This window comes from Cryptomeria japonica, chromosome 9, assembly GCF_030272615.1.
Source record: "Cryptomeria japonica chromosome 9, Sugi_1.0, whole genome shotgun sequence".
NCBI classification, from domain to species: Eukaryota; Viridiplantae; Streptophyta; class Pinopsida; order Cupressales; family Cupressaceae; genus Cryptomeria; species Cryptomeria japonica.
In genome coordinates, this window is record NC_081413.1 from 266457014 (window position 1) to 266476728 (window position 19715).

At 35.3% G+C, this 19715-nt stretch overlaps 1 protein-coding gene across 2 annotated transcripts in view; it reads right to left on the bottom strand.

Annotated features, from left to right (window-relative positions):
* Positions 1-19715, bottom strand: part of LOC131855931 (uncharacterized) — an 82551-nt gene that overhangs the window by 45821 nt on the left and 17015 nt on the right. For both annotated transcript variants that reach the window (XM_059210875.1, XM_059210876.1), the window contains exons 2-4: positions 8961-9095; positions 8616-8762; positions 8389-8479 (exon numbers count right to left, since the gene is read on the bottom strand). In XM_059210875.1, the coding sequence (XP_059066858.1) occupies positions 8389-8479; positions 8616-8762; positions 8961-9074 (352 nt within the window). In that variant the 5' untranslated portion in view covers positions 9075-9095. The remainder of the gene's footprint in view (positions 1-8388; positions 8480-8615; positions 8763-8960; positions 9096-19715) is intronic.

Here is a 19715-nt window from a genome sequence, read left to right on the forward strand (position 1 = left end):
GGAAAGAGACTCTTCAGACCATCGCTATGATGGATATGAGATAGAACCAGAGGATATTTTGAGATATCAAGGAAGGATGTATATACCTTAAAGAGGAGAGTTGAGGAAGTTGATCTTACATGAGATGCACAATACACCTTATTCAGGACACCCTGGAATAACAAAGATGGTAGCTGATTTGAAAACATTGTATTTCTGGACTAAACTCCGAAAAGAAGTGGTTGAGTATGTAGCACAATGTCTGGAATGTCAAAGAGTAAAAGCTGAACATGTTCATCTAGCAGGACTTCTATTTCAACATGTTATACCAGAATACAAGTGGCAGGTAATCAGTATGGATTTCATCCAAGGATTACCGATGAGTAAGAATAAGCATGAAAAGAAGTGGTTGAGTATGTAGCACAATGTCTGGAATGTCAAAGAGTAAAAGCTGAACATGTTCATCTAGCAGGACTTCTATTTCAACATGTTATACCAGAATACAAGTGGCAGGTAATCAGTATGGATTTCATCCAAGGATTACCGATGAGTAAGAATAAGCATGACACTATCTTAGTAGTGGTGGACAAGTTGACTAAAGTTTCACATTTCATACCTGGTAATCTAAAAGATGGATCATTTGTTCTTGCCAAGAAATTTGTGCAAGAAATTTTTCGGTTACATGGAGTTCCAGAAACTATTATATCTGATAGGGATACCAGGATGACTTCCAGATTTTGGACAACATTGAATGCAACATTGGGAACAAGGCTAAATTTTAGCTCAGCATATCATCCTCAAACTGACGGCCAAACAGAAAGGGTTAATCAGGTAGTAGAGGATCTTTTGAGAATGTATTGCATGGATCAGCAGTACAAATGGGAGGAGTACTTGCCCTTAGTTGAATTTGCTTATAACAACTCCTTTCATGCATCATTAGGTATGGCACCTTTTGAAGCACTCTATGGGCGAAAGTGTCGAACACCTATCAGCTGGGATAGACTAGAGGATAGGATCATTATTGGTCCAAATTTACTTAAGGAAATGGATAAACAAATGGTGTTGATTAAGAGTAGATTGAAGGAAGCAGCTGACCGACAAAAGAGTTATGCAGACCGAAATAGAACTTTTAGACAATTCGCTGCATGAGATAAAGTCTTTTTGAGAGTCAAACCTCATAAGAGCTCTATCTCGTTTGGAAAATCATCAAAATTGGCTTCAAGATATGTGGGACCCTTTGATGTACTGGAGGTTATCAATCCAGTTGCTTATAGATTAGCTTTACCCCCTGCTCTAGCTCGAATCCATAATGTGTTTCATGTGTCTTTATTGAAACCTTACAATGCTGATGCATCTCATATTCTTGATTGGCAATCCTTACAGGTTCAAGATCCAGGGGTGATGTTAGTGGAGCCCATCCGAATCCTAGATCAGCGTAGTGTGAAGCTACGTAGTAGAGATTTCACTCAGTTAAGGTTCAGTGGGACCAATATTCTGAGGATAGTGCTACTTGGGAGGATGCTGAGACAATTGACCGTCATTTTCCTCATTTGCTTTCTTAGGAAATAACTGCTATTTAATTTTGGATATTTTGAAACAATTATTATTATTTTATGATGTAAACTTGGATAGCCTGTGTGCTCTTGGTATTTGAATTTGAGGTAAGATTGACATTTTGTGAGATATTATGGTTTTGTGAATATTGATGAGTGGCAAGACCTTGAGACGATGTCTCTTCCAAGAGGGGAAGGATGTCACGAATCGTTTTATTTAATATTGTGCAATTTAAAGATGTAATGTGATTTTGAAATTTAAAATGGATTAGATCATTCATAATCTAGTATGAGGAAATATAATATGCTTTTTACTCCTGCAAATGATATGAAATTCAATATTCTTTTGGGTTTGTCAATGCTGATAAAATTTTGAGTGCAAGTAATGCAGGATGAGGTGAAGGAGGTCGAAGGCGAGAACACGAATCAGGTAGAATTGCTTTTAACTGAACGACTTCGATAGAAAAGGGAATCTTTCACACACCACATTAGGATTTATAATTTGCATCTTGAAAATGTGGATGAATTAAATGACCTCATTTGAGTGTTTGTTCAAATTGAAATGATGAATTTGGAATGAGTAGTAGATTGATTTAAATAATTATACATGTGTATTGATTGTATGATGTGAGTGGCGATTGAATTGAATTTAAGTTGCATGAGTAATGGTGAAATATTAAGCTTTATGGTTAAAAGAGATAAAATGTGTAGATGATTCCAAAACGAATATCGACCCTAGGTTTTTATGTCCTTCTTGTTCAGGTATGTAAATGTATGAAAAGAGTACTTACGAGTTTAAATTTTGTAAATTGAATAATAGTCTAATATATATATATGAGAAATTTATTCAATCATATACATATATCAATAACCAATTATCGTGAAATTTGACTTCGTCAAATGTTTTGTCTATTCATACGAAATTTGTCTAATAATAATTTGATCATCTATTTGTAAATATTGAATATGTATGTATGAAATTAAATTAGGAAATGAAAATCCGATATATATATTTCTTTATCAAAGAATATATTAAAAACAAAGTTTAATGTTTAATGAAAAGTCATTTATAAATAAATTATAAAACAAACCATACTACACATATAATATTATATATCACTTTATTAAACATGTTAATAAAGGTGGCAGGTTGAAAAAGGTGGTCGACCGTCGAAGCCAAAGGAAGAGCCGCTTTGGTCGGTTTGTTGAGCAGAACCCCCTCCATCCACGATAGCCGCTATCAAAGCATTAACGCAGGTCAAATGCGGTGGGAGGCAATAAGGTAAGATGTTTAAGGTAGGCGTAGCTTAAGGGAGATACTACCGACTACCACTACTCCCATTTGAAACGTAAACAACGTGTAAAACACTCCCATGACTTGGCATGCAACATCACTCTGCGGTGGATAAGCTAAAGTCGACAGATTCCATGCAGCAATCAAGCTCCCACTGAAATGGTTGGAAGTTTTAAACAATAAGACTCGAACTTGCCACGAAACAAGGGTGGTATTTAATCCATAAGATTGCGTGGAGATTATAATTACAACCACTTGACAATAGAAATAGTGGAACAGTAAATAAGACCTTGAGGATAGCAGCAAACATAGCCAAAGATTAGAATAAATAGACGTATGCACACACTCATTCATTCATTCTTTCTGACACGAGATTAGAAGAGCGATAATTTCTTGAAGGGAGGGTTAGAATAGTTTGATAGAGAGGAAGAATAGTTTGAGATAGAGGAAGAATAGTTAGATGTAAAGGAAGAATAGTTGGATAATATCGTGGAGATTGAGCGATAGAGATAGTTGGATAGAGATAAGAATAGTTGGAGAGAAAGAGAGACTTGCGATCACGGCGTGGAATCATTTGACGAAGAACGACAAGGACAAAAGCTTACAATCCACTCTAAAGTTTCCAAGAGGTTAGAATCCTTTGTTTATGTTTTATTTTATTTGTTAAATTTGGTATAGAATGTGTAGAAATGGAAGTTTAGATAATAGATATGTACGTCCAAATGGGTATCAATTATTAATATCGTATTTGAAATGCTTTATAAACCATTATGGAATAGAAGAAAAGAATTTAGAGAAAAGATGTTGTTAATATCGTATTTTGCACAAAAATAATTAGTTAAAATTCTATTTTTAGAATGTGTTTGCGTACTTTTGGTTACATATGAGATTAATTTCATACATGTTTAACACCTTCTATTCTATGTACTTTATTTTGGTCAAAAGATTGATTTTAAGATTATTGCTTATAAAAGTTTATCGTTTTTATGAAAGATTGTCTTCGAAAGATATATTAGACAAGTAATGATTAGTAAGCAACAAAAATGATATCTCTATTTTTGTTTTAAAAGAAAAATTGTATTCTCAAAAGAATTTGTGTTTGAGGGAATCAAGCTAGGGTTAAGCTTGAGTTGGAAAAATTTACCTTTCGGGATGGGTGTCGAATGTGGATGCTTCAGGGAGAATAGTTGTTTTTTCCAACTATTATTTTGCTGTGCATGGCATATACTCGGCCGAGTTATTGTTTGAATTATCCGTAGAAAAAGATGGAAATTCCTTATTTATGCTCTCTACCACATCCTAGTATGATAGCGAATGCTTGTTTCTTAGAATGAACTAGGAAAAATGAAAATGCATATATTATCTAGGCATGCACCAGATTCCCTCTTGCTTTCGAATTTCTTTGGTTAAACCAATTCGTGCAGGGTCGGGTATTCTTGATTGACCAAGAATTCCGGGGAAGCGTAAGCTTCAAGGTTGGGCGGAAAAGCGCCTGATTCTTGAAGCTTACGCTTCCCCGGAATTCTTGGTCAATCAAGAATACCCGACCCTACACGAATTGGTTTAACCAAAGAAATTCGAAAGCAAGAGGGAATCTGGTGCATGCCTAGATAATATATGCATTTTCATTTTTCCTAGTTCATTCTAAGAAACAAGCATTCGCTATCATACTAGGATGTGGTAGAGAGCATAAATAAGGAATTTCCATCTTTTTCTACGGATAATTCAAACAATAACTCGGCCGAGTATATGCCATGCACAGCAAAATAATAGTTGGAAAAAGCAACTATTCTCCCTGAAGCATCCACATTCGACACCCATCCCGAAAGGTAAATTTTTCCAACTCAAGCTTAACCCTAGCTTGATTCCCTCAAACACAAATTCTTTTGAGAATACAATTTTTCTTTTAAAACAAAAATAGAGATATCATTTTTGTTGCTTACTAATCATTACTTGTCTAATATATCTTTCGAAGACAATCTTTCATAAAAACGATAAACTTTTATAAGCAATAATCTTAAAATCAATCTTTTGACCAAAATAAAGTACATAGAATAGAAGGTGTTAAACATGTATGAAATTAATCTCATATGTAACCAAAAGTACGCAAACACATTCTAAAAATAGAATTTTAACTAATTATTTTTGTGCAAAATACGATATTAACAACATCTTTTCTCTAAATTCTTTTCTTCTATTCCATAATGGTTTATAAAGCATTTCAAATACGATATTAATAATTGATACCCATTTGGACGTACATATCTATTATCTAAACTTCCATTTCTACACATTCTGTACCAAATTTAACAAATAAAATAAAACATAAACAAAGGATTCTAACCTCTTGGAAACTTTAGAGTGGATTGTAAGCTTTTGTCCTTGTCGTTCTTCGTCAAATGATTCCACGCCTTGATCGCAAGTCTCTCTTTCTCTCCAACTATTCTTATCTCTATCCAACTATCTCTCTATCGCTCAATCTCCACGATATTATCCAACTATTCTTCCTCTACATCTAACTATTCTTCCTCTATCTCAAACTATTCTTCCTCTCTATCAAACTATTCTAACCCTCCCTTCAAGAAATTATCGCTCTTCTAATCTCGTGTCAGAAAGAATGAATGAATGAGTGTGTGCATACATCTATTTATTCTAATCTTTGGCTATGTTTGCTGCTATCCTCTGGGTCTTATTTACTGTTCCACTATTTCTATTGTCAAGTGGTTGTAATTATAATCTCCACGTAGTCTTATGGATTAAATACCACCCTTGTTTCGTGGCAAGTTCGAGTCTTATTGTTTAAAACTTCCAACTGTTTCAGTTGGAGCTTTATTGCTGCATGGAATCTGTCGACTTTAGCTTATCCACCGCAGAGTGATGTTGCATGCCAAGTCATGGGAGTGTTTTACATGTTGTTTACGTTTCAAATGGGAGTAGTGGTAGTCGGTAGTATCTCCCTTAAGCTACGCCTACCTTAAACATCTTACCTTATTGCCTCCCACCGCATTTGACCTGCGTTAATGCTTTGATAGCGGCTATCGTGGATGGAGGGGGTTCTGCTCAACAAACCGACCAAAGCGGCTCTTCCTTTGGCTTCGACGGTCGACCACCTTTTTCAACCTGCCACCTTTATTAACATGTTTAATAAAGTGATATATAATATTATATGTGTAGTATGGTTTGTTTTATAATTTATTTATAAATGACTTTTCATTAAACATTAAACTTTGTTTTTAATATATTCTTTGATAAAGAAATATATATATCGGATTTTCATTTCCTAATTTAATTTCATACATACATATTCAATATTTACAAATAGATGATCAAATTATTATTAGACAAATTTCGTATGAATAGACAAAACATTTGACGAAGTCAAATTTCACGATAATTGGTTATTGATATATGTATATGATTGAATAAATTTCTCATATATATATATTAGACTATTATTCAATTTACAAAATTTAAACTCGTAAGTACTCTTTTCATACATTTACATACCTGAACAAGAAGGACATAAAAACCTAGGGTCGATATTCGTTTTGGAATCATCTACACATTTTATCTCTTTTAACCATAAAGCTTAATATTTCACCATTACTCATGCAACTTAAATTCAATTCAATCGCCACTCACATCATACAATCAATACACATGTATAATTATTTAAATCAATCTACTACTCATTCCAAATTCATCATTTCAATTTGAACAAACACTCAAATGAGGTCATTTAATTCATCCACATTTTCAAGATGCAAATTATAAATCCTAATGTGGTGTGTGAAAGATTCCCTTTTCTATCGAAGTCGTTCAGTTAAAAGCAATTCTACCTGATTCGTGTTCTCGCCTTCGACCTCCTTCACCTCATCCTGCATTACTTGCACTCAAAATTTTATCAGCATTGACAAACCCAAAAGAATATTGAATTTCATATCATTTGCAGGAGTAAAAAGCATATTATATTTCCTCATACTAGATTATGAATGATCTAATCCATTTTAAATTTCAAAATCACATTACATCTTTAAATTGCACAATATTAAATAAAATGATTCGTGACAGTATAAATCTGAATCTCTTTTAACCATAAAAGAGAATTTATCAACATCTTTGCTTTGACCATGCAGTCTTATGTCCAACGCTCTACATTAATAATGCACACCAGTCCAGACAAACCATTCAACATGCCAGCAGATGAGATCCATACAAAGACTTACATATTATGGATTTAATGGAAATTTTCCTTTATAAACTCAGTTTGGATGCCAAAATATTACAAAAATTTGAAACAAGTGAAAATAGACTAAGATCCCAACTAAGAGATTTTAAATGATTGCTAGGATCCTATGTTTCTGATCTAGGTCATCCTCAAGAGTCAAAATAATGCCTATCTGCATAACGAATCTAGACAAATGCCAGAACAAAGAGATAGAAAATAAGTATAACTATCAAGAAAATAAATTTTATGTATAATTTATATTAACTTCTTGTTGTGCTATTATTTCACTAATAATTCAATCCATTGCTATTACTTTAGAGTTTATTCCTCTGTTTATTTATTAATTATTATGCAAGAACACATGCATCACACAACTCCTTGAACTGATATTTCCTTGGTATGTGTTAATTTAGTATTGTCTCAATATCTTTTTAATAGTATCCTCTCCTTAATTCGAATCTATACTCTTAAAGGGCACAACCTTCGGATTAGATGTCACAATCAAGGACATCGAATCAAAAGAATTCATACAAGAATTGCAAATGCCCTCATCTTCTAAGAAGTTGCATCTTTTGTCCATCCTTTAAGAATCAGGTGCAAACAAGCAAAATGGATTGGAACCCTTCATAAGAATTTGAACCAGGTGCATTTGAACAAAAAATGTTACTGGAACATACAGCCACAACCTTCATTTTATTATTATTTGGGCTCATTTCTGTTTCTCCATTAATACGACAACTAAAAAGTGTTGGATTCCTTTACTACTTGTGCAATATAGAGATTGATTGATCATGAGTCTGAAGACTTCACAGACTGCAAACTGCATAAGAATTGATCATTTCTTATGTACATATAGAAGGGGTGTTACAAGGATTTAATTGATTCCTTTAGTTAAGCCAGCCCTTGCATCAATTAAGTGGGTGTTTAGTGCCTTTTAGAGTGACGAACCTCGTGAATGCAGTTATTTTCATTTAGAAATCATCCCACTTGTATGTAGCTGACAATCACTGTTGTTCTTTTGACTGCATGCATATAAAATAGCGGTGTGTCCACCAAACTAAACTAAAATGACTAAGCACACAAGCTCAAAAATAAAGGCAAGTAATGACTGATATAATTCAATCCAAGCCTAAAAGAAAGCCCAGTAATCATTATATACAACAAACAAACAACCTCTCTCTTATGACTAAGAATCTCTCCACTTTGCATCTAGAAGTTCATTCTAACAATGTCCTTTTAGCAATAAAAATGATCTTTTAATATTTTAGAAAACCAAATATATCTGTGAAGATGAAAAAATCACTTTTGAATATTCTACCAGTTTAGAAACAAACCTGAGACAACAGTTATTGGACCACGAACATCTGAAAGATTCTGCTTGGTGTAATGCTTTACAAGGGATTTTATCACTAGAGACTTCCCGACCTGAAAAAAGACTCCAAAGATCACTGCAGTTTATCAAGAACTTAAGAATAAAGGTTGCACACTAGAAAGTCAGTAAATTAAGCTAGTGGCACATCAATAACTATAAGCTCTTTTTAATACTCTTTTGCATTTTTACCTGCGGAGGACCCTGTACCACAATTACATAGGGAGCTGGTTCCCCATTAGAACGGTCAATTGTGGGGACATGAAGTCGTCGTTGATCCTTCTCTGCTGCTGCAGCTTGCAGACGTTTGGCCTTTACCGAAGAGTTAAAAGCAAATGCCTGTAAAAGCAAAATGATAATCATAGTAACTTAGGGCTCTCAAGGATGATAATAATGTCTATATCTATCCAATCAGGTTCAACCTTGTACTCAAATGCTTACCAATCTAAAATTTTCAATTGAAAAATGAAGTTAAGGGTATTTGGCTAGAAATTTTAATTAGAGAAGAGTGAAGACAATCATGTGTAGGCAACAAACCTTGGGATTATGCTTGTCATTAGAAACTCCACGTTTTTTCTTGTCTGCTCTCTCCTTTTTCTTTACAGAAGGTCCTGATTGGCGGCCTCTGTGAGCCTTGTGAGACTGCTCCATTGCCCTCTAGAGTCTGCAAACCTGCAATAATAAAATGTCAAATATGCAATTTTAGAAACATAAAACACTTCGGCCTAGATTGACTAACCAACTGATACATTTTTTGTTAATATTTGAACTATATGAGTATATTTGAGACTTGCAAACACGGGTGTTATTGACGAGGGATTTTGTTTTCTGAATGGGAGGTCTGGAAAGGAAAAGGGCAGGGTTAGTTTTGTGAGTCCCACTGGAGAGGCTGATGATGGCCCAGAAATTGATGGCAGCCCTGTGGAGAAGATAGAGAACCACAAGGCCTCAATTGAGATTGACATGAACGATTGGCGTGCAGAGTTTGAGATTTCAAGAGAGAAAAATGAGGCTTGAGTAAGGTTTTTGTAGAGGATGGAAGCTCCACATTTAGGGTTTCAAGCAAACAAGATTGAGATATGTGTGCATAGAATTGGGGATTTAAAGCAATAGGAACAATGATGGGAGTGCAAATTTTGAAATTTCAAGTGAGGTGAAGGGGGCTGGTGTGGATGACAAGGAGGAGGATGGGGATGCAGAGCCCATCACTTCAGAGAAAGAAAATAAATGCAATGTGAATGCATTTCTTCTAATAGAAAAAAATGAGGTTGATCTGGACCAGACACTTTTGCTCAAGAAAAATAAGGTTATTAATGCAAGGATGTCATTTCAGAAAATTGAGTACGAGGATGACAAATTTTCAGGGAGAAAAAATGCAGCTACCATTGTGGAGGAAGATGATGGGAATGCAGATCTTAGACTTTCAGGGGAGAAAGGTGAAAGCTTCTTGTAGAGAAGACATCTGATATAATTTTGTGCATGGAAGAATGCAACACTCTTTTTCAAGTACATTTGCAAGTAAATGTATCCAAAAGGAGTACCACCTCACAAAGGAAGCATTGAATGGGTTGTTGGTGCAAATGAATCTTGTTTCCTTCAATCTCTAGTTGCCCCAGGGGAAAAGATGGGATGTGTTGCAGCACAATCCATCAGTCGACTTGCTACTCAGATGATGTTGGATACTCTCCATTATGCTGGTGCTAATGCCAAGAATGTTACTCTAGGTGTTCCTCAACTGAGAGAAATTGTAAATGTGGCAAAGAAAATAAAAACACTGTCACTTTCATTGTATCTAAAGCCAGAGGTCAACAAGATGAAAGAAAGAGCAAAGAATGTCCAATGTGCTTGAGAAAAATTAATTGAATTCTTTTAGTTTAAGAATGCGATCAATTCCTATATAGTGTTGAGTTGTCTTATCCAATTTGTCTCGATTATATGTAAATTTTGAGTGTTTTAAAACAAAATACAGATGAGTAGTGTCAAATGTTGGGATTGAACCCAAAACATGTTCACCCAAACTGGATGATTTTACAAGTGCTTCCAGTTCCCCAACCCTGGTCAGACCTTCAGTTGTAATGGACAACACATCAAGCAGCAAGGTATTTATAAAAAAAAATGTTGCACTTAATCTGAACTGCTGGCCATGAATATCAAGCATCATAAAATTGGGGAAAACAATGAACCTACCATCTATTGAATGCCTCAGAGAAATGTGTCCTCTTTGCCTTCAATGATTGCAGGATATGCACAAAATGGATTTGTTGAAATGGCTTTAGAAACAACACTCAAGCAAATGCAATTGGCACGTGCAAAGCCAGACTTGACAACCTTTCCCAACACCCTCACTGCCTGTGCCAAAATGGAATCTTTGGGACAGGCCATGGACATCCATCAAAGCATAATGGAAGAGGATTTTTGTCAGATATTGTAGTTGGAAATGCTCTGACAAACGTGTATGCAAAATATGGAAGCCAGACAAGGCCCGTGAACTGTTTAACAGAATGAGTCAAAGAGATGTGCCCTTGTGGACTGCAGTGGTTGCAGAATATGTATAGATGGATTTGTTGAAAATACTTTAAAAACTTTCAAGCAAATGGAATTGGCAGGTGTAAAGCCCAATTCCACAAACTCTTCCAGCATGCTCCCTGCCTATACTAAAAGGGGAGCTTTGGAACAATGTATGGACATCCATCAAAGCTAAGTTGCTGGTACGGGTACAAGAACCCATTACGTGGGTATGGGAAAAAAAATTCTTCCCTTGGGTGTGTGGGTTTGTATACGTCCGTACATGTGCGTGTGTGTGTGTGCGTGTGCATGCACCCTAAGTCACAAGGTTCGAATTCAAGTTCGAGTCCGCAACAATAAAATTCAAATGAAGTTCGAAGAGGGTAAAACAATTCGAAACAAAAATTGGCATTAAAGTTGCCTTATATAAATTTAATTATTTAAAATATAAATATTATTTTCACAAAATGCTCAAAATAGTTTAAAATTAATAAATAGATTTAAATTTGTTCACACAAAAACATATAAAATTAAAATATTAATTTAATACCACATACATAAAATATACCATATATTTAATAAAATTAAATACATAATTTATAAATTAAAATATATTAAATTTTAAATATATATGATATTATATTTATTGATTAAAAATATTAAAATTTACATTAATATTTTAGACAAATAATATTACACTAATAAATTAGAAGTATTTAACTTTAAATATAAATGTATTAAATATAAAAATAATAAAGTTTAATTCTAAAAAATTCATAAATTAATAATAATAAAACTATCGCTTAATGTATTGTTTAAAAGTTATGTTAAATATTTCGAAACAATCTAAGTCTAATAAATTCCTAAATTAATAATATAAAAACTAGTTTGAAAGTTATGTTGAGTAAATATTTGTAATCAATCTCTCAACGCAAATTGTTGCAGAGTCCTTAGAAAAGCCTACCGCAACATTTCCAATGGTTCAGAATGTCCGTCTGCTGCCATATTTCAAATGCTTCAAAATGTCCATCTTCAGGAAATACTATTGAAACCCTCGATAAAGTCGGAACCCTAAAAAGGCGAAAAAAATCCTATGTAACCCTTAAGAAGCGGGAAAAACACCTATAGAAAGCGTTTTACTCAAATATATTTTATTAAAAATGCTAGGCCATATAATCCGTACGAATTTTGTAGTGAATTTCAACGATTTTTCAGCAATTCTTTGAAGTTCACTGAATTTTGAATTTCATGGGCGAAATTTGGCGAACCCTATGACTTTGTGTGTGTGTGTGTGTGTGTGTAAAATTTAAAGATATATACAGAATTGTAAAATTAAATAAATTTGATAGTATGAGACTTCACCATTGATCAATGCATGAATGCCAAATGCCAAAATTATAGTGCTAAAGATAATTATTAAATGCCAATTTATAGTTAAATATTTAATATTTATCTTTATCAATTGGCATTTAAAGGTGATAATTTTAGTTGTGTAAGTTCTTGATAGTATGATACTTCATTTTATAGTGTTAAGTTGCACAAGGTGTTAGATGTGAGAAAACCTAACCAGAAAATGAGAAAAGAGACAGTGAAGAGAGCAAAATGATATTTGTATTGGTGAAATAATGCTTTTAGGGGCATTTAGGGTTTTTGGATGCAAAAAAAGGGTCAAAAAATATCTTTTTTGTCGCTTTTTGGCACTCATCGCCTTTGGGTATGCCCGGTACATACCCTGGGCATACCCCCAACAAATCCATACCCAAACATACCTAGTATGGGTGTGGGATGCCTTAAGGGCTACTTGGTAACTTAACATCAAAGCATAAAGAATAGAGAAATTTTGTCAAATGTTGTAATTACAAATCCTCCAGTAGATATGTATGCAAAATGTGGAAGCATAGACGAGGCATGTCAATTGTTTGACAGAATGCCTTAAAGAGATGTGATGTCATGGCATGCAACGGGTGCAAGATATGCACAAAATAATTTTGCTGAAAAGTCTCTTGAAACTTTCAAGCAAACGCAATTGGCAGCTTTAAAGACAGACTCAACGATCTTTGCAAGCATCCTCCCTGTCTGCCAAAAATGGGATATTTAAAACAGGGTATGGACATCCATCAATGCATAATGGAAGGGCAATTTTTGCCATATCTTATTGTTGCAACTTCCCTGGTAGACATTTATGAAAAATATGGAACCATAGCCAAGGCATGTGACCTGCTTGACAGAATGCCTCAAGAGATGTAATCGCTTGGAATGCAATGATTACAGGATATGCACATAATGGACTTGTTGATAAGGCTATAGAAACTTTCAAGCAAATACCATTGGGAAATGTGAAGGCAAAATCCGTAACCTATGCCAGCATTCTCCCCGACGGTGCTAAACTGGAAGATTTGTAACAGGGTATGGACATTAATGAAAGCATGATACAAGGGGGATTTTTGTCAGATTTTATATTGGGAAATACTCTGGTAGACAATAGAGATGCTTACAAAACATTGAAGCATAGACAAGGTATGTGACCTGCATGACAGAATGCCTCAAAGATATGTTGTCTCATGGAATGCCATAATCGCAGGATATGCACAATATAGATTTTTTGGAAAAGCTTTAGAAATTTTGAAGCAAATGCAAATGGCAGATGTAAAGCCAAATCCTACTACTTTTGTGAGCATCCTCCCTGGCTGTGCCAAAATGGGAGCTTTGGAACAGGTATAGACATTCATCAAAGCATAAAGGAAGAGGGGATTTTGTCAAAAGTTATAGTTGCCACTACCCCGATAGATGTGTATGCAAAATTGTTGAAGCAAAGACAAGGCAAGTGAAGTGTTTCACAGAATGCCTCAAAGAGATGTCTCATGGAATGCAATGATTGCAGGATATGCACAAAATGGATTTGTCTACAAGGCTCTAAACACTTTCAAGCAAATGCAATTGGCAGGTGCAAAGCCACAACCTTTGCCAGCATATAATGTCCCCATTTTGAAATAGGATTTAATAATAAATAATATTAGACATAAAATAATAAATAATATAATATAATATAATTAAAATGTAATTAAGTTAATGAACGGTCAAAAGGCATGGAATGAAGAGTTGTCTCTTTCAAACATGAGATATAAGAGGGCGAAGAGATCATTTGAAAAGTGATAAGGAGGAGGAAAGAAATGAAGGAAGCATGCGAATCAAGGAAGGATTAAAGGAGGAAGAAAGGAATGGGAAGTAGATAAGATTGTGTCTCTTTCAAAGGGCAAGAATTATGAAGGGTTGTACTATTTCAAAGGGTACTAATTGTAAAAGGTTGTGTCTCTTGCCAAGGGGCAGGCATGATGAAGAGATGTGACCTCTCCCTCACATGGGAAGATATAACAGGAAGAAAGTTCATTTCAGTAAAAGGGGGGAGGGAGGTCAATTTGGAGAATAATATATTATTGTCAAAAGCAGAAATGACCTAATTGTTATGGAAGGTGGCCTCAATTCCTATTAAAAGGTGGTGACTCTTCCACCAATAAAGTGTAAAGGAGAGATCATTTAAAGGAAGGGCAGGAAGAAAGAGCAGATTTAGGAGCAGACCTAAATCAGGGAATGAAATTAGATTGAATATTAATAATTAAATATACAGCAGTTCGAATATACTTGTGGGTTTGGGTATAAGTTCTTTATGCGCAGCATGATGAATATTATCTGCTCATTGATGATTAATAATATGCTGTTGTTTATAACTGTTTATAATATATATTTTACTGTTTATGACTGCTTAGGGTTCATTGCATATCCTGCTTGATTGTTATATTCAGTCATGATAGGGGCAATGAGAGAACAAGGAGGGGAACCGCGACGGGGTACTCTTCTAGGTACGCCATCTCATGGTGGTGACCAAATGGTCCCATTAGGCCAAGGGGGTACAAAGGGTACTGCCTTTGGGCCTAGAAGGGATGAACTCCCAGGGCAACCTATTGTAAATACACCTCAACCCTCTGTCATGGTGGATCAACATGCTAAGGAGTCCAATCATAGGAAGTGGGATTAGATGACAAGATGAAGGGGAATGGTTATAGGACACCTCACTAGGTACACCACCTCATATGGATGACACGGACCACATGAGGCAAAAGGGATGGTATATCTGCTCTTGGGCGTAGGGTAGAGGATCTCTAAGGTACCTTATCGATTCACCTTATCCTAGCTTCCCTACAATTGAATTCCATCAATAAATGAGGTATATCATATGATTAAGTTAATGTTCCTCTATTCCATTTCTTGTTTTACTTGGAAATTGTGATTTAGGGCTAAATTAGGGCCAATTAGGGGACATTACACAGCAACCCCCTAACTGTGCCAAAATGGAAACTTTGGAATGGAGCATGGAAATCCATGAAAGCATAGTGGAAGGGGGAACTTTGTCAGATATTATAGTTGGAAATGCTCTAATAGACATATATGCAAAATGTGGAAGTATATACAAAGCAAATGAACCATTTGACAGAATGCCTCATTGAAATGTGGTCTCATGGACTCCAATGTTTCTAGGATATGCACAAAAATGAGTTTCTTTAGAAACTCTTGATCAAATGCAATTAGCAGGTGTAAAGCCAGACTCAACAACCATTACCAGCATTCTCCTTGCCTGTGCCAAAATGGAAGCTTTGGAAAAATGTATGGATATCTATCAAAGCATAGAGGAAGAGGGGTTTTTGTCAGATGTTATAGTTGCAACTATCCTAGTGGACATGTATGCAAAATGTGGAGGCATACAATTAGGTAAAACTTCAAGTGTCCTACAACATAATGCAATAAAAAAATATTGTAATAAATGAGACTTCTCCCATTGGATGGTAGATCCATTGCCTCAGAATTAAGATGAAATAATAGCTGATAGGAGTGAACTAATAAGATGATGTACAATAAGGAATATTGAGGCATATGACCTTCACAATATAAAAAAGTTCAGTATAAATCTAGGGTGCTTGGTATCCATCTTGAATCAATTCAATGCAAGAAAAATGACATCAGGGGTTACTGTTGTGATGTTTTCACACATTGCCCCATTGCAAAGGGGGACACCCTCTTTTTGCTTGTTAGCATAGGTGTTTTTGCTTAGTTTGCATGGCTTGGCAGTCAATCTTGTCTCCTAGCTCTAATAAGGAAGGTGATGTTTTGTCGATTGGGATGAGAATGCATTGTTCAATCCACAGAGTAAATGTAAAAGTTTGTCCTTGCCAGGGGTAATCACTGATTTGAAGACTTAAAGTATAGGATCCTTAGTAGAGCGATCTTTAAAATGTTGGGAAATGTGATTAGAGATGAAGAGATTTACAAGATGAAGAGTTGTTAAAGTAAGAGAGTTGTCAAGTTGTCTAAAAATTGTCAATTGTTGTCGAGGAATGTCATTAGGAAAAGTAAAACAAGGAAAATACAAGTGCCAAAATTATTAAAATAATGTAATGTTTCTCTAATGGTCATCTTAGTTAGTTCAGGTAGTTTCTAATTCTGCCTTTTGTTTACATTTGCTTCGTTTAGAAACATCATAATGTAATTGCCTATATATGTAAACTCCGTTTTCATTATTGGATATACAATTACCATTACATGGTATCAAAATGGACCAATGTGCTTTTATAAAGTTTGGCAATTTAAAAATAAATAAAAAAATCCACAACCTCTTGCCTAGAATTTATTCCAAAAAAATTTAATCATTTTTTTAATGGAAAGAACAACTCTTTTTTTTAGGGTTTCTGGTAGTGGGTTTCAAGTGGAGTTTTCGTGAGCCGCTTTCCTTCCTTCTGGTGCGTTTGAGGGTTTTCTGGCATTGGAGATCTCTGCAAAATCACAAAAACCCTTACCATGTTTTTCTTTTGGGCAAGTTTTCTCCATTCTCGCATTCGTATCTTCTGCAATCCAAGTGTTTGCCCATTCTACCTAGGTTTCAATGTTTTTGCACTATTTTTAGGTCCTATGAAGCTGTTTTTTTCTCCCACGATAACTCTGTTCTTCTGCAATTTTCTAACGGTCGTTTCTTCTATCTGTTTTTTCGGCTTTCTGGGTTTTGTGTGATTTTCTCCTTAAAAATCATTTCTGGGTTTTTATCAATTTTTCTCCTCGGTTTTTTCGATTTTCTCCTTAAAAATTGCTTCTGGGTTTTATAAATTATTCCTCAAAAAATTACTATTAGGTTTTATAATTTATTCCTCAAAAAATTATTGTTAGGTTTATTTGAAAGGAAAGTGAAGTGATCCCACATTCTTAATATGAAAATTCCTTCTCCAAGGGATAAAATTTTGAATTCCTTCCTAGTTTTAGTTTTCCTCTCTAAGAGGAATTTGCACTCAAATTCTTCCTTTTAAATCATCAAGTTTTCCTTGCAAACCAACAAAATTTCCTTTCAAGGTGACATGTGTTCTTGTCCAGTGTGCAAATGCACTCTAACTTGAAAATTCCTTGACAATGTCTCAAAGGCGCTCATCTCCTAGGCAAAATTCCTTGACACTATAGGAAATGTGCTCAACGCCTTAAAGGATATGAAATTGCACTTGAAGATTTTCTTGTTAACCTCTAATTTACGCCCCAATCAAGGAAATTTCTTGACAAACATGGTGGAATTGCACTCCAAGTATCAATATTCCTTTCCATGCTTAAAGTGCACTCTAGAAAAACACTAAGTAAGAGTGGAATATCCAAGCCCTAGTGCAATCCCGCACTCAAAACATGAAAATTTCCTTCCCACATAGAAATGCACTCAAGGCTTGCAATGTAAAATGGACTAAGTTAATGGTTAGAGAGCAGAATTTCAACATGGCCTTACAACTGCACTCAACTCCAAGTGGAATTCCCTCATTGCCTTGCAATTGAGCTCAAACCCAAGGCATGATTTCCTCACCATCATGAAATTGTGCTCCAAATGATTGATAGGTTGGTCCCTTAAAGAAAAGGCATACAATTTAATGACACCCATTCAATTTCAATCAATCAAGTCAACAAGTCGGCTCTTGCAGAGAAGATGATCTCAAATCATCCTAAAGTGAAGCAGGATCAGATCTAAGAAATCTGAGTTTATCCTAAAGAACAGATTTAAATTCGCATAGCAAAGCAGACCTAGGTTTAATTTCAGATTGGGAATGCAATGGTTGAGATGTGAATTCCAAGGTAAGTGCCCATCTCATATTTATATACATCCAAACAAGGGAAATTCTCACCCAGCCGAACTGATTAAATTGGGATCAAATTTTAAAAGGCAAAAATAGGTGAAATGAAGCTGGCCGACCCAAGGTTTAGGATAATTAAATCTCCTATAGGAACGTGTGCAAGAGGTTTAAGGTCTGAGTGCTCCAAAACAGAGACAGCCGACCCAAAGGTGATTCAATTGCAATTAATTGCAAAAATTAAAAAGTTGGCCTAATAGGGGAATTACTAATTCAAAGTTGAGAGATGCTATAAGATTTTCAAAATCAACCATTTCTCATTCATTCAAAGCAATTCGATCTGATTTAAGGAGCAGAGCAGAAAATGCGACCTACGGCAGACTGTCAAGAATATTTCATAAAGAATTATCAGCAAGAGACCTGAGTTTGATCGAGTAATTAGTACGGTGACAAAGGAGATGATGATTAAATTGCAAGGGATGGCTGTTCAAGCAGAATACAAACTGGAATATACCCAGTCTTGAGGAGGTTTATCCATTAATCAGACAATTTCAGATCTTGAAAGAGTAGCATTTCCAGAAATTTATGATTTTTCCAAGTAATTTCCAGATTTCTCAAGCAGACTTCCAGCATTGAAGGGTAAAATCAGAAGTTGTTTAAGCGAGTTCAAGGAAAATTTAGAGAGGAAACATGATTAGTGAAGTGCTAATGTTATTTCATGAATTATGAATGTGTAAGTTTGAATTTTATTTCATTCTTCTTGATTCAAAGTGTGTTCTTTTTCAGGTTTAGTGCAAGGGGAAAAGCATGAGGGTTTGCATTTGAGGGCGAGGATGTCATCAATGCATTCTAGAGGATCGAAACTTGAAGAGGTAGATGGAAGATTCAACAATACAAATTGAAGGACTCTACATTCTACAACAATGACAACAAAAGGAGTCAATGTTCAAGCTTGAGAAGAAGGAAGACGCAACTTGCAAGGATATCAAGAACTCAACAGTTCGAGGTATTGCAACATGAAGGAATCAGAAAGAGGAATTTTGGCAAGGGCGCTATTTCACCTTCCTAGTGCAATCCCGCCAAAGAAATACATTTCCTTTCCATGATCCAAGTCCGCTCAAGAAGAGTTTCTTCTTCCCCTTGCAATTCCGCCTTTCAAGTCATGGAATCTCAACAATGCAAATTGCCTAAGTCATATGAAAAGGGCAAAATTCCTTGTATCCCTTGCAATCCCGCTTAGGAATATGACAACATTGAGAGTGCAAGGGATAGCTTTGTTAAGGGCGCAATGGCACATGAAGCTTGCAATCTCGCCCAAGAGGTAGCATTGATAAGTCAAGAGAAGAGGGCACAATTGCACATTCTACTTGCAATCCTAACCAAGAAGGGCACTAATCCACTAGGTCCTTGCAATTTTGCCCTTGTCAAGGAATTGTGGCTAAAAATGTATATGCTAAGGCTTGCAAAGGATGAACAGCAAGACTTCACAAGGCAAGAAAGAGTTTGAGATTTACAAGCAATGATGGCAAATGAAGAGGAATTCATCACCAATAATAGACAACATCCACAAATGCAAGAAGATGAACAAAACATGACATGAAGAGTGACTTCATCACTTGAAGAGAGTGATCAAGACATTGCAACA